Genomic DNA, 14063 nt, shown 5'->3' with positions numbered 1-14063 from the left:
GCCCTGAAAAGGTCATTCCCATCTAGAAGGGAAGTTCCTCCACCGGAAAGAACCGCGTCTCGCTGATTTGCTGTGTTCTCAGAGCCCATTCCAGGTCCAGGCAGGTGAGCTCAGTGAGCATTTTCTGTGGGGAGGATCCAGACTGCTTTATATGATACTTAGAAACTATTCAAAACGAGGAAGGCAGTAACTTCCTTGGTAAGATATGTGGGGCCGCACAGACCTCATCACTGAGCATTGCTGCACGCACTCAGCCTTCTGAAGGTTCGAACCAGACGACCAGACCCACCTTCCCAGGGCAGCTCCACTATCCCTGCCTCTCCCTAACAAGAGGTGCTCCTATTGTCTGAACCCACCTGGTCTCCTCCCCCAATTCTGAATAGCACCTGGATCTGCTCATCCTGCTGCCTGGACCCACCCACAGCCTCAGCTGAGCACCAGAGCCCTGAGAATGCAGGCCCACCTGCACCCGGTGAGCAGGTGCCTACCTTGGTGTCAATCTTCCAGGTGATCTCTCGGATGCTCTGAAACCACTCGAAGAGCTCCTCCACCCTGTCTGTGGCAAACTCCACCGGAGGATCGCCCTGCTTCTTGGGCTCCAGGATAAAGACAAAGGGCTTCTGGTTTTTTCCCTGTGGGGCTTTCACTTGGGGGAGACAGTAGGAAATGTCCCGATCAGCCTATTAGAGGGCCACAAAGACCAGACTGCACCCTGCCTGAGCCGTTTCTCTCATGGACCAACCGCCACTGCTATCATTACGGTTAGCATTGATGGGGACGTCTACTTTCCATCGGGGTAGGTACACGTCACACACATCACTGCTCAAAGGATGTGGGGGATTCAGTAGTGTCCTCCAAAAAGATGTGTCGGGTCACCAGTACCTGTGAATGGGACCTTATAGGGTCGTTGCAGATGTACTTAGGTTAAGGATCTCAAAATGAGATCATCTTGGATTTAGGGCAATTCCAACACCCAACAAGTACGAGTATCCTTGTAAGAGAAAGGAGAGGGACACTTAAGATGCAGGGGAAAAAAAAAATTAAAATGCATGAGAGAACCTGAAAAAAAATACCCTCTTGTCTACTTTATAGACACATGTTCATCTTGATCAAAAGAAACACTGAAAATCTTTTTGATTGACCAATTAGAAAATGCTTTTTGCACTCATCATAAATATTTTTTAAAAATTACTAAAGCAATACACGTTCACTTTAAAAAGATTTAAAATATGGCCGGGCGCGGTGGCTCAAGCCTGTAATCCCAGCACTTTGGGAGGCCGAGATGGGCGGATCACGAGGTCAGGAGATCGAGACCATCCTGGCTAACACGGTGAAACCCCGTCTCTACTAAAAAATACAAAAAACCAGCCGGGCGCGGTGGCGGGCGCCTGTAGTCCCAGCTACTCGGGAGGCTGAGGCAGGAGAATGGTGTGAACCCGGGAGGCGGAGCTTGCAGTGAGCTGAGATCCGGCCACTGCACTCCAGCCTGGGCGGCAGAGCGAGACTCCGTCTCAAAAAAAAAAAAAAAAAAAAAAAAAGATTTAAAATATAACTAAGCAACTTGGCATTTTTACAAAATGTTTACCTACAACACATAAAATTTTATGAACTGATTGTTTCACTTAGGATATTGTGCATAATTTTCTGTGTTACGTATAATATTTTATATATAAAAAATAAATAATTTAAATGGCTTTTTCTTTTTTTGACAGGGTCTCACTCTGTCACCCAGGCTGAAGCACAGTGGTGCGATCTTGGCTCACTGCAGCCTCCACCTTCTAAGATCATGCAATCCTCCCACCTCAGCCTCCCAAGTAGCTGGGACCACAGGTGCACACCACCAAGCCTGGCTAATTTTTGTATTTTTTGTAGAGAGGGGTTTCACCTTGTTGCCCAGGGCTGGTCTCGAACTCCTGAACTCAAGCAATCCACTCGCCTTGGCCTCCCAAAGTGCTGGGATTACAGGAATGAGCCACCACACCATTTACTGTTTGTAAATGGCTTTACAAACAGATGCAGACACAAGGGAGAAAGCCAAGTGCAGGCAAATGTGGAGACTGAAGAATGCAGCCGCAAGCCAAAAACACCAAGGAGTCACCAGAAGCTAGGAGAGAAATGTGGCATGGCTTCTCTAGACACAGAGAAAGCATCTTACAGAGAAGAAAAGATTATGACAGGGAAACTTATCTACCAAATAGTATCAATAGCTAAGATTTCTGAGCTCTTATATTCCAGACAATATTCTAAGCATATTACACGTACTGCATCTTTTTTTTTTTTTTTTTTTGTAAGATTTTGAGGCCTTGCTACATTACCAGGCTGGTCTCAAACTCTTGAGGGCTCAAGGGATCCACCCGCCTCAGCCTCCTGAGTAGCTGGGACTACAGGCACCCTGCTTTTGCTAGGCCCATTTTACAGGAGGCAAAACTGAGGCTGATGAAGAGAAAGTAACATGTGGAAGGTCACACAGCTAGTAGTAGTAAAATTGAGGCTCAGTTCAAACCGGACTCCAAGATTTCTACTCAGAACCACTAAGCCATGTGCCTCTGCTCTGCAAATACAGGGATGGGGGAAGATGATGCAGAGAGCACCAGAAGTGGACGCAGGGGTCCCGCACCCCCCGGGCCCATAGGACCTCAGCACATGTGGTGGTCACTTAGGACCTTGATTTTCTCATCTGATAATGGGAGCAAAGACTCCCTCTCCGACCTATCCTGCTGGATCGTCGTAAAGGAAAAGCAGCAGGTAACAAATGTGGAACGTAGGCTGGGCAGGGTGGCTTATGCCTGCAATCCCAGCACTTGGGGAGGCCAAGGCAGGCAAATCACTTGAGGTCAGGAGTTAAGGCTGACATGGCAAAACCCCATCTCTACTAAAAATACAAAAATTAGCCAGGCGCAGTGGCACACACCCATAATCCCAGCTACTCAGGAGGCTGAGGCAGGAGAATTACGTGAATCCAGGAGGCAGAGGCTGCATGAGCCAAGATCACACCACTGCACTCCAGCCTAGGTGACAGAGACTCTATCGCAAAAAATAATAATAATTAATTAACGTGTAAAGCAGAGCACTGGTAATAGAAACACGAAGTTCCTGGGGCTGCTGTCACCTGAGTCCCAGGGAACCATGCCCATGCCTTCCCAGGGAGGGTCATGGGCTGCCCAGAACAAGGAGGCCTGCTACAGAGTCCCTTCACATGGGAGCTGCACCACACGCACTTCAAAGCAGGCAGGCTCAAGAGCCAGGAAAGCCAGCACACATGAGACCCCAGCCACCACTGGACAAGCCTGGCCTCGGGGCCACGCCTTCACGTCCCCTTGCAGCACAGTCAACATGGGCAGGCTGGGTTTCCTGGGCCCCATCAGAGCAACCAGGAAGCAGAGGTTCAAAGAGGAGAAGTGACAGGTCTGTGGTCTCATAGCAACAGAGAGGCAGAGCTGGGCTTAGAACCCGAGACTCCCAACTCCATGCCGCGTTTCGGCCAGGCTGACAGCTCAGCTTTCCTTCGAAACGCATGGGAAACACAGGCGGATCCTGAGATAGTGAGAGTGATGTTGGTAATAACGTCCGCTAACCACCATCTAGCACTTATGTACCAGACCCTGTTTTAGCATTTACAGTTTTAGCAGACATTAATAGCAGACATAGCATCATACTCACTGACCAGCCTGACCTAAATACTCAGCTACAGCCAGGGAAGGAGCTGGCATTCAAGACAAGACCCTGTGTCAGCCACATCCCGGTGTAGGGCGGGGCTGAGGTCAACCCATGGGGGATAGGGGTGGGAATCCAAGCTAAGATGATGTGTGCACGTACCGACGTTATAGGTATTGAGGTCCAATATTCCTCTGCAAAGACACCCTAAGGGATTGTCTTCAATAATCTATGAAGAAACAAGACGTAACTCACGTTAGTTGTAACGGGAATAATAAAAAGACAACCGGTTTCCAAAGCACACCGTTTAGCAGAGACACTGCCTGTGGAACTGTTTAAAATGCATTTTCATTACCAGATACGTCTACGGAGAGAAAGCTAAATAATGAAGCATGGAGCTGATAGGGACCTGGCGCGGAGAGGGTGCCAGGAGGTTAGGAGTTTCATTTTCCAATCCGTAAAAACGTGCCTTGTGAATTCTAGAACAGGTTTCACAATGCTTCCTCAGATCTGGTTTCAAAACACATCCTATACCATTTATCTGACCTTATTACAAAATGAGACTCTTTTGCCTACTAAAGCCCAGCTCAAGAACCTTCTGTGGCTCCCCATGTCCTGTGGAAGCAACGCCCATGCTCTGTGATCTGGCTTTTAAGACTTTTAGAGCCCCCATCACCCTTTCCAGCTCTGCCTCCCATTGCACACTCGAAACATCCCAGGGTCTGGCTGAGACGAAGAATATCTTGGGCTTAGGAGAGGTGGCAGAACCAGGCATCCACTCATTGCCTGCACCACCCCAACCCCCAGCCCCTGCACCAGACAAATATTGATGCTCAGGTAAGGGCAGCACAGTATACAGTCGCAGCAAGGGCTTCACGTCTCTGCCTCAGCCCAAGCACACAGAACACAACCACATTCCCACTGCCACACCTTTGCTTAGACTGTACCTCCCACTTGGAACTCCCTTCTGCCAGTCTCTTGCTGTTGAACTCTAACTTGACTTTTAAGGCTCAAATACTCCTTCCTCCAGGAAGCCTTCCAAGATTGCCCTACCTCCCTTAGAAAATAAACACCTGGGGCTCTAACGGGATCTTAAAGTCCTCATTACAAAGAAGTCATCCTTGCTGCAGCACCGGCACGCTGCATGTGGCTGCTCTCTAAACAAGAGGCGGCAAGGGAACCACCACCAGGTTTACAAAGTCACCAGGAAGGCCTCATCTCACCTTCTGGTTAGACCCGCTTGCTTACTCAACCCGAGCACGTTCTCCATGTCTGGCTGCCCAACATACATGTGTTTCATTTGCAAGTTGCTTAAGCAAAGGACAAATTCCCCATTTGGCCACTTTCACTCCAGTGGGAATTCTCCTGCATATTCAAACCCTTCCAAGCCCAGCACAACCTGATTAAATCACGGCCGGTTTGTCACAGCAACTCACCCGCAACAACTCAATCTCAATTTCCCTATCACTCTGCCTTTCCTGATCCAGAGCTCCACAGAGACCACAAGCAGCACATGGAAAAATTCAACCACAGGTCCCTGAAAAACTGGACCCGCAGATCCCTTCTTCCTGCAACAGCATCAAAGAGGGAGACTCACCTGCTTTTCCAGCTCCTCGACATCTGCCGTTGAGATGTCCTCGACGTAGTTGGATGGGAAGTACTGCTGGATCCTGGTTCCATAGTCTCCTTTCCACCTGGATAAGAAGAGAGAACATGGGGGGCTGTCAGCAGGTGGCATGCATTCCCCACTACTGCTTATTAGCCCCCAACCGCTGGCTTGATTCTGATGGTGACAGGCAGCAAGTGGCCAGGTGACCAGTGTCACTATCTGTGACAACGGAGCATTTCAAAGGCAACTTCTTTTTTTTTAATTACCAATGAGTTATTGGGGTCCGATTTCCCTCCTCATCACATGATCTTAATGTTTGATCAAAGATACCCCAAGTCAGAAGTTTCAGTGCTTTAAGTGGAAGTCAGAGACCATACAAGACAAAAGTTCACCCCCATTTCAGAGAGGTTGTGAATTTAGAGAGAAGGTGGTTCTGGAGGCAGACAGGCTGGAATGAAATTCCAGCTCTCCCACTGACTGTGGAGGCTTTCTGTGCCTCTGACTATCCATCTGCCAAATGGGCAAATGCGAGTGCTTCCCTCAGAGCGTTTTATTGGGACTCTAAGTTAACAAAAGCTGAGTGCTTGGGACAGCGCCTGCCTAGTGCACAGTAAATACTCAATAGTGTTAGCTCTTATTATTATTCAGCTAAAACACTGTTCTCTATCTTTATAATGACACTAACAACACGGGACATAATCCATCTATGAATGTTCCTGGACCCCACCAGACGGAGAGCACCTGTAAGATTGATTCCTCCCGGCAAGTCCATGCCCAGACACGCAAACCCCCTCCCTTCAACCTGTCCATCTCTTGAGCCACTTTCTGTAGCCAGGGACTCGCCAAAATGCACCTCTGACCACGCCACATGATGGTTCCCCAGGTCCTCTGGAATCCAGCCCAGACTCTTCAACATGGCAACCACAGCACAGCATAGTGTGACCCCCGGACTCCCAGACGTCACCTCCTAACTCTCCATGACATTTGCTCCAGATGACTCATCGTCCCCATCATGCCCCTGCCACGCTGCCTGGCTTCCATGCCTTGGCCCATGCCCTTGGTACCCAGTTTCCCCCCACTAATTTAAGACTCAGGTTGGGCATTTCCTCTCCCAGGGAGTCTTCCCTGACTGCCCCCTAGGCTGAGCACTCTTCCTCTGTGGTCCCCTGGCATCCTGTCCCCACAGTCATCCGAGCAGCCACACCTTATACTTAACGTATAATTACCTGTTACTATCTTCCCCACTATATGAGATCTTTCTGGATCTTTGTTTGTTTGTTTTGTTTTGTTTTTGAGACAGAGTCTCACTCTTATCACCCAGGCTGGTGTGCATGGCATGATCTCGGCTCACTGCAACCTTCGCCTCCCGGGTTCAAGCCTCAGCCTCCCAAGTAGCTGGGATGACAGGCACGCGCCACCACGTCTGGCTAATTTTTGTATTTTTAGAAGAGACAGAGTTTCACCATGTTGGCCAAGCTGGTCTCAAACTCCTGACCTCAAGTGATCCGCCCGCCTTGGCCTCCCAAAGTGCTGGGATTACAGGCGTGAGCCACTGTACCCGGCTGACCTTTCTGGATCTTAATCAAGTCTGTGCTCCATCGTGGTGGGAAGAAATTAACAATTTTTTGGTCTGAATAAGCAGAGTGAGGACTGATGCTACCAATTCACCTAGCAGAGACACAGGACCACGGGTTGTAAGCACTTTTCACGCCCTCTGCACCATTTCTCCAGACCCACTTCTGGCAAGGGCTGGCTGTATTTACAGCGATCATATATACCATCTATCCAGGACTGAGCACTTTACATTCCCTTCACTCAAGGAGCATCTTGGTTCAGACAACAACTGTTTGGTCCCCTAGCTACAGGGGAACCAGTTTGGGAGTATGCAAAAAAGGCCGTTTCACACAGGCAGCCCCCTGTACCACTACTGCCATCAGAGAGAGAAACGACCACAGCCGCTGGGCGGTTTGCCCACACTCCCTTGCCAAACAAACTTCTGCCAGTCTCTTAAGACGAGCCTTCAAAATTCAGAGAACTGCCTATCAGAGTCATAGAAAGGCATGAAGCCGTCTCACACAGAATGGAAAACTGTGATTTGGAGTAGTCAGCTGGGCTCCACCCACAACTCCAAAAATGTCACCCACCCAGTGAGCACCAGGATGTTGACCAAGGCAGGGACAGGAGCACAATGAGGGAAAGCCAGTGTGCCTGGAAGAGACCTCAACTCTGTGCCACTTCGAGTGGAGGGACTTGGGCAAAGCCAAGCCTCTGAACTGGGATAAGCAGATGGACAACACTGTGGGGGCCTCCAAGGGGAAGCAGCAGGGGCTGCAGTAGGGACTGTGATGTCAGCAAGGCCAAACAGGGCAGGTCTACGCCCCTACTCCAGCTCAACAGATAACTTGGCTGCATCTTTGGTTCTGGGGAATCTAGGTATGAATTGGTTTGCAAATTTTAAGAAAAAGTTTGACAATCCCTGGATTAAGGCACCTTGCAAGAGGACAGGGAAGGACTTAGCAGATGAATGGGGTTAAGAGTGTAGGCTCTGGGGGGGGTTCAAATTTCAGCCTGCTATGTGGCCCTAGGAAAGTGACTACTTCTCAAGGCTTCAAGTTTCCTCATCTGTAAAATGTAGGTAACAACAGAACCAACCTTTTACAGTCATCATGTGGATTAACTGAGTTATTTCAAATGATGTGAGTTATTTCAAATGTGCTTAAAACAGTGCTTGACACACATAGAAGCACTCCATGCATGCTGCTATTCAGATTTCTAAGCCAGGTCTAGTTATCTTGTGGGAGGCAGAAATGCCAGTCTCTGAGGTACTTAAACCAGTGCTCACCGGTTTAATATGAGCGAGTTCTTACTGCTCTCAGACAGAAGTCACCCCACAAAACCACTTGCCCAGAAACCTATCGGTGGGCAGCGAATTTTTCTTCCAAGGTTAGAAAGCGAAGTGGTACTAAACCCTAGCATACCCAGGTACCTTTGCCCTAAAGACGTATTGTCTTCAATTCAAGATGTGGCCATTGCATACAGCACAGGACTATGGAATAGCATAAGAATTTGAATTGGAAATAACACACAGTCTTGTGTATTGTAAAGCGCCTGCACTATTTAGTATTTAGTATTTATTTTTGTGACTTGGAAAGTCTCATTCGCCGCATTTTTAAAGTGGGGATCATCATAGTCCTGATCACAGGGAGTAATGAAGATTTGGTTGAAGATTTGGTTAGACAACGCATGAAACCAATTAGCAGACTGCTTGCCACTTAGTAACACTTCAATAAATGGTAGCTGCTGTTGTAATTATAATAATATACAATATATGATATGATATGTTGATAACTGTTAATACTGTTGTTTGTCCATTTTCTCAAATGGAGCATGCACCAAGCCACCTTCCTAAAAAGGGACTTAACACAAGAGGTCAAAGCCAGCCCAGGATGACAGACAAAGGGGGTCAGACTTGGCCAGCACCTGAGTCTCATCACCAAGAAAGGACAAGTCAAGCCCCCGTGCCAAGCAGCCCAGCCTCTATTCAGCCTTACCAGCCCCCGGGCTCCTTGGAGACATTGTGGATGAGGGCACCACGGCAGAAGCTCAGCTCATCGCTTCGCTTGGCTTTGTAGTCATACAGAGCTTTCACGGTTCTCTGAGGCTTTCAGGGAAAACAAGAAGGAAAAGGTCAGGCCAGGGACAGGAGGGGAGGGAGGCGGCTGCGTTCCCAGGCACCATTTAGTTCTTCTCACTGAGGAGCAGGTGGCTTCAGGCCAAGGTTACAAAGTCACCTGCTGGAGAGGGACTGGCATTGCAAAGAATCCAAGACCCTAAAAAGTCACTAAGGAGTGAAGGAGAACTGACCTAGTCAGAACCAAGGGTACCTGGGTTGAGGTTAAGGGTTAGGGGTTAGGAGTTAGGGTTTAGCTGGGGTTAGGGTTAGAGTTCAGGCTTAGAGTTGGGGTTAGAGGTTAGGGTTTAAGGTTAGGCTTAGGGTTAGGGTGGGAGTGACCCTCTATTGTAGTGACACCATATTGCTCAATTTCCTCAACAAAGAAAGGATATGCCTTTTTTTTTTTTTTTTTGAGACGGAGTCTCGCTCTGTCACCCAGGCTGGAGTGCAGTGGCCGGATCTCAGCTCACTGCAAGCTCCGCCTCCCGGGTTTACGCCATTCTCCGGCCTCAGCCTCCCGAGTAGCTGGGACTACAGGCGCCCACCACCTCGCCCGGCTAGTTTTTTGTATTTCTTAATAGAGACGGGGTTTCACCGTGTTAACCAGGATGGTCTCGATCTCCTGACCTCGTGATCCGCCCGTCTCGGCCTCCCAAAGTGCTGGGATTACAGGCTTGAGCCACCGCGCCCGGCCAGGATATGCCTTTTAGATTAAGCCAAGACTGTCATCACAGTGCCTATGCTCAGCAAGCCTCCCAGAAGTTTAAGGGCAACCCCATTCTTCCTGCCTGTCCTGAGGGCCTCACTGCTCTTTTCCTGTAGGTCAACAATCCCCTATCTACACTCCTGCGGGACCTTGACATTTTGTAAGAGTCACTGAGCTTCTCCTCCATGAAATTCATCAAAAAGTGGTCTCTGTTCACAGATCTAAGATAGAACTTCCGTGGTATAGAAATTTTCTGCAATGAATTTGTCTTCATGCCTTTTGCCTGGTGGGCATAAATGAACACCCAGATGGCAAGCAAATATTAGTGGGAAAAGCTGTGAAATTGTCAAATCTATTTAAATCAGTGGCTTCCTTCTCCTCGCACCCGAAGGAAATGGGAATTTCACAGGGAACCCAGTAAAACTTTTCCTCAGAACACAGGCTATGGAGTCAGATATGTAGGTTCAAATCATTGCTCTGCCTTTGAATAATAATATAAGTTTGAGTCTCTCTGATCCTCAGTTCCCCCATCTGTGAAATGGGAATTAAATTTTTATATATTTCACAGGGTTGTTACGACTATTACATACGATCATATGTATAATGATAAAACTGACAACAGCTTGCAATTCTTAAGTGCTAACTCTAGTATAGTGAAAGCATTGTTCCAAGCCTTAAGGTATCTCCTTTAATCCTTACAACAGCCATAACAGGTAGGTAGTTATATGATTATGCCCATTTTACAGATGAGAATACTGAGATGCAGAGAGAGACAGTAACTTGCCCCACATCAACCAGCTGTTTTAAGTGGCTCAGCCCAGAACTGGATCCATCAATGTGAGTGAGTGCCATAGTTCATGATGTTTCATAAGAAGCAGTGTGGGTTCTAGAAGCCCTGCCACGGGGATCTGCAGCTGGAGGCCAGAGGCTAAGCAGAGCCCTCGCCTTTCTCTCCCCTCCCTGCACACAGAGCAGCCTCTACCTGCGTATCCTGCTTCAAGGATGGATATGAGGACCGGAGCCGGTCTCCAGGGCCACAGGAAGGAACACTCATTGGTTAGAGAGGTGACTGTTCTCATCACCAAAACATCCTTCACTTCTAACAAAAGTTTTTGCTACTAAGGTCTCTTAATGCATTTCACACACAGCTCAGTTTGCCCACAACTTTTCAAGATTTCATTTCTTTCTGAAACAGATCTGCATTGGCCAAGGATTATAAATTTTTAAAAAAGAAAGTCATCGCTAGATTTCAACAGAGCCCACAAGCAGGGGCCCTTCCTAAGCGAGCATTGTACACTGATTGTGTGCCACATGACCCCCAAACAGAAAATTCGCAGTTTTGAGCCGGCAGTTCTTCCTGTGCCAGCTCAAACTAAATTTCAGATGAAACCATGGCAAGGAGGAGCCAAGGGCTAAAAGTAAAATCCATCCCTACACCGGCATGAAATTACACAACAGTGTCAGGGTGGGAATATGAGATAGCAGTTGCGCTGCAAGGAGGTCAGCGAACCAAATGGAATTTATAAACACTGCGGACTCCGTCAGCGAGCAAAAAACATTTGAAAGACTTTTAATTAGAAGCATTTGGCCCAAAGGTGGTTCATCAAACCTCAGAATTTTATCAAAACACTGTTGCATTTGGATGGAATTCTATTAACATTTTCCCTGACACTAGACTTCATATTGTCAATCATCCTTTCTTCTCAAAAAAAAAGAGAAAAAATTATTTTAGCCAGGTTTTCCAAAGTCTTCCCTTGCCCGTTATAACTGCCAGGGGAAGACGATGGAATCCACATCAGCCTCGTGACTCAGAAATCGTGTGAATTGGAGGTTCGGCACTTACCATGGACGGATTGATTTCACTGGGATCCACATACATTCTGCTGACGTCGTAGAGGGAGTTTATATCTCTTTCCTGGAAAAAAAGAAAGAAAGAAATAGAATAATCCATGCTCCTCGAATAGCCCTTACATATAACAAGTGTTCTAGGCTTCCTTATGGTTAGCTACCCTTTGATAGAGGAGTTGAAACCTCACAGAATTTTCTTATGGCCCATGAGTAGACACAGAAAGAAGCTATAAAGAAGGTCCCCAGACTTGGAAACTAACCCAAAATCAGAAAGCCCTGCCCTGGCCTGCAGCATGCCAGGCATTGTGTTCCTTTGTAAAAGCACAAATCCTAAGATCCAGTGGTGTGCTGGAGTGACCTCCTGGCTCACAAAAGCCCACTGCATACATCACTTCGTGACTCCACATTCCAGGTTCAACCACAGCACATCAACAACTTGAAACTGACCACTGACCACCATGGAAGTATTTACACCATGGAAATTGGCAAATGCTACAAACCAGTCCCTTCCCCTGCCCCGCTCAGAGCTGTTTGAACATTTACTAGCACACCACTGCCAAGATCCACCCCCACCACCTCTCTGTTCCTCTCTAACTCTCCTTTCTGTTCCCCATGTCACTTTAGGGCTTGCGGTGTGGCCCCTCCTCTGCCTAGAGCCACCCCTTCATTCACTTCTCCCAAGAGCCCATTCACTGCTGTCTTCCATGTTTCAGCCCACATTTCTCCCCTTTTAAGGTGGCCTTCCCTGATCTCCACTCCCACAGCCTAAGGTAGTGTCCACCCCTTTTCACACCATCCTGTTTATTATATTTCATGCTACCTGAAAACATCTTAATTGTGTATATTGTCTGTCTCTCCTCTCCAGAACCTAAATTTCCCAAAGCAGATTTTGTTCCACAGTACTCCCAGTATCTAGAACAGTTCTTGGCACATGGTCAGAATGCCATACATCTCTTTTCAATAAATTAATGATCTATGTGGTAGGAATGGAGACACAGTAATCACATCAGGTCTCTCCTGAACCCAGCACTCTCCAGTGACTCAGAGAAAAAGCCAGGGCCTTACAATGGCCTACGCGCCCCTGCATGATAAGTCACCTGTGAACCCCCGTCCTTACTTAGCTCTACCCCGACTTGGGCTCACTTCATTCCAGCCATGCTGACTTCCTCTTAGTGCCTCCAGGCAGGCTTCTACCTCAGGACCTTTGCACATGCTATCCTCGCTTCCTCCAGAAGATACCCACATGGCTCAATCCTTTTCAGTGAGATCTTCCTATACCACCCTCTGAAAACTGTGGCCCCTTCTCCATCACTCTGTATCCCTTTATCCACCGGCCCAGTGTTTTTCTCCTTAGCGCTCATCACCACGTGGAACATGCTATGGATATTTTAAATCTCATTTGTTGCATCTCCCCAACACTACACTATAAGCAGCACAACACTACACTATAAGCAGGACAACACTACACTAGAAGCAGCACAACACTACACTAAAAGCAGCACAACACTACACTAGAAGCAGCACAACACTACACTAGAAGCAGCACGAGGGCAGGGTCTTTGTCTATTGTGTTCAATTTGTATCCCCAGGACCTACAGCAGTATCAGACACCTGGTGAATACTCAGAGGTTTGCTGAATTCGTGAACAGATGAGGTACAACCTCAGACAAGAAATCGCACCAAATCATAAGGCAGTCCACCACCTACCATGTTGTAGCGCTCCAGGAGCTCGGGGGTCACGGGGTAGCGCAGTCTCATCTTTCGGTAGAGTGAATGCTTCTCGTAGTAACTGACGAGCTCCACCAGGCTCTCAAAATAGGCGGAGGTCCCCAGCACAAAGTGCCGGCCATCCCGGTTGATTCGACAATGCTTCACCTTGCCCCTAGCCCTGGAGGGGGAAGAACACAGGGTTGACATGCCAAGATCCTGGTGGCCAACCAATTTTTATACAAACCTCACTGATTAGATACAACCTAGTTATCCAGCCTTAGAGAAGTGGGTAAATAAACAGGGTATAGTCCTCCTATGGAATACAAGACAATTAGAAAACAATGGTGTGGGTATTTTCAAAACAGATCTAGAAGAATCTGTGTCTCAGAAGAAATATTGCCGAGTGACTCAACAGCTCCTCTTACCTCCCCTCCTCCCCAACTACAGGACTTGACTTTAGGAGCATCCTAGGGAACTAGGTCAAGAGTAGGCCATGTCTGGCCCACCACCTGCTTTTATAAATAAAGCTTTATTGAAACACAGCCACAGTTCATTTGTTTATACATTGTCTGGGGCTGTTTTCACACTGTAACAGCAGAGTTGCGTAGCTGCAACAGAGACCATATGGCCTGCAAAAACTAAAATATTCACTCTGTGGTCCTTCACAGAAAATGTTTGCAATCCCTCCCATCAAAATTATTAAATCTTGTCTTCAGTGACTCAACTAGTAAAAACAGTGACTTTTTTTTCAAAAAAGAAGTAAGTCTTTCATTCCTTCATCTGTTTGAAACATGAAGCAGAAAAAAATCCAAACAGAAGAGCCTGCTTGGTTTTATTAGCTTTTATCAAGACAGAAACATCTG

At 47.6% G+C, this 14063-nt stretch overlaps 1 protein-coding gene across 8 annotated transcripts in view; it reads right to left on the bottom strand.

The window, feature by feature from the left end:
- The window catches only part of PLCG2 (phospholipase C gamma 2), a 239221-nt gene that overhangs the window by 29437 nt on the left and 195721 nt on the right, over positions 1-14063 (bottom strand). For all 8 annotated transcript variants that reach the window (XM_074027663.1, XM_065536926.1, XM_074027664.1 and 5 more), the window contains 6 exons: positions 13198-13378; positions 11486-11557; positions 8815-8924; positions 5252-5348; positions 3817-3883; positions 489-646 (listed from right to left, as the gene is read on the bottom strand). In XM_074027663.1, coding sequence (XP_073883764.1) covers positions 489-646; positions 3817-3883; positions 5252-5348; positions 8815-8924; positions 11486-11557; positions 13198-13378 — 685 coding nt within the window. The remainder of the gene's footprint in view (positions 1-488; positions 647-3816; positions 3884-5251; positions 5349-8814; positions 8925-11485; positions 11558-13197; positions 13379-14063) is intronic.

This window comes from Macaca fascicularis, chromosome 20 (genome assembly GCF_037993035.2).
Source record: "Macaca fascicularis isolate 582-1 chromosome 20, T2T-MFA8v1.1".
NCBI lineage: Eukaryota > Metazoa > Chordata > Mammalia > Primates > Cercopithecidae > Macaca > Macaca fascicularis.
The sequence above is the reverse complement of the archived record's forward strand: the minus strand, read 5'-3'. Positions and strand labels throughout refer to the sequence as shown.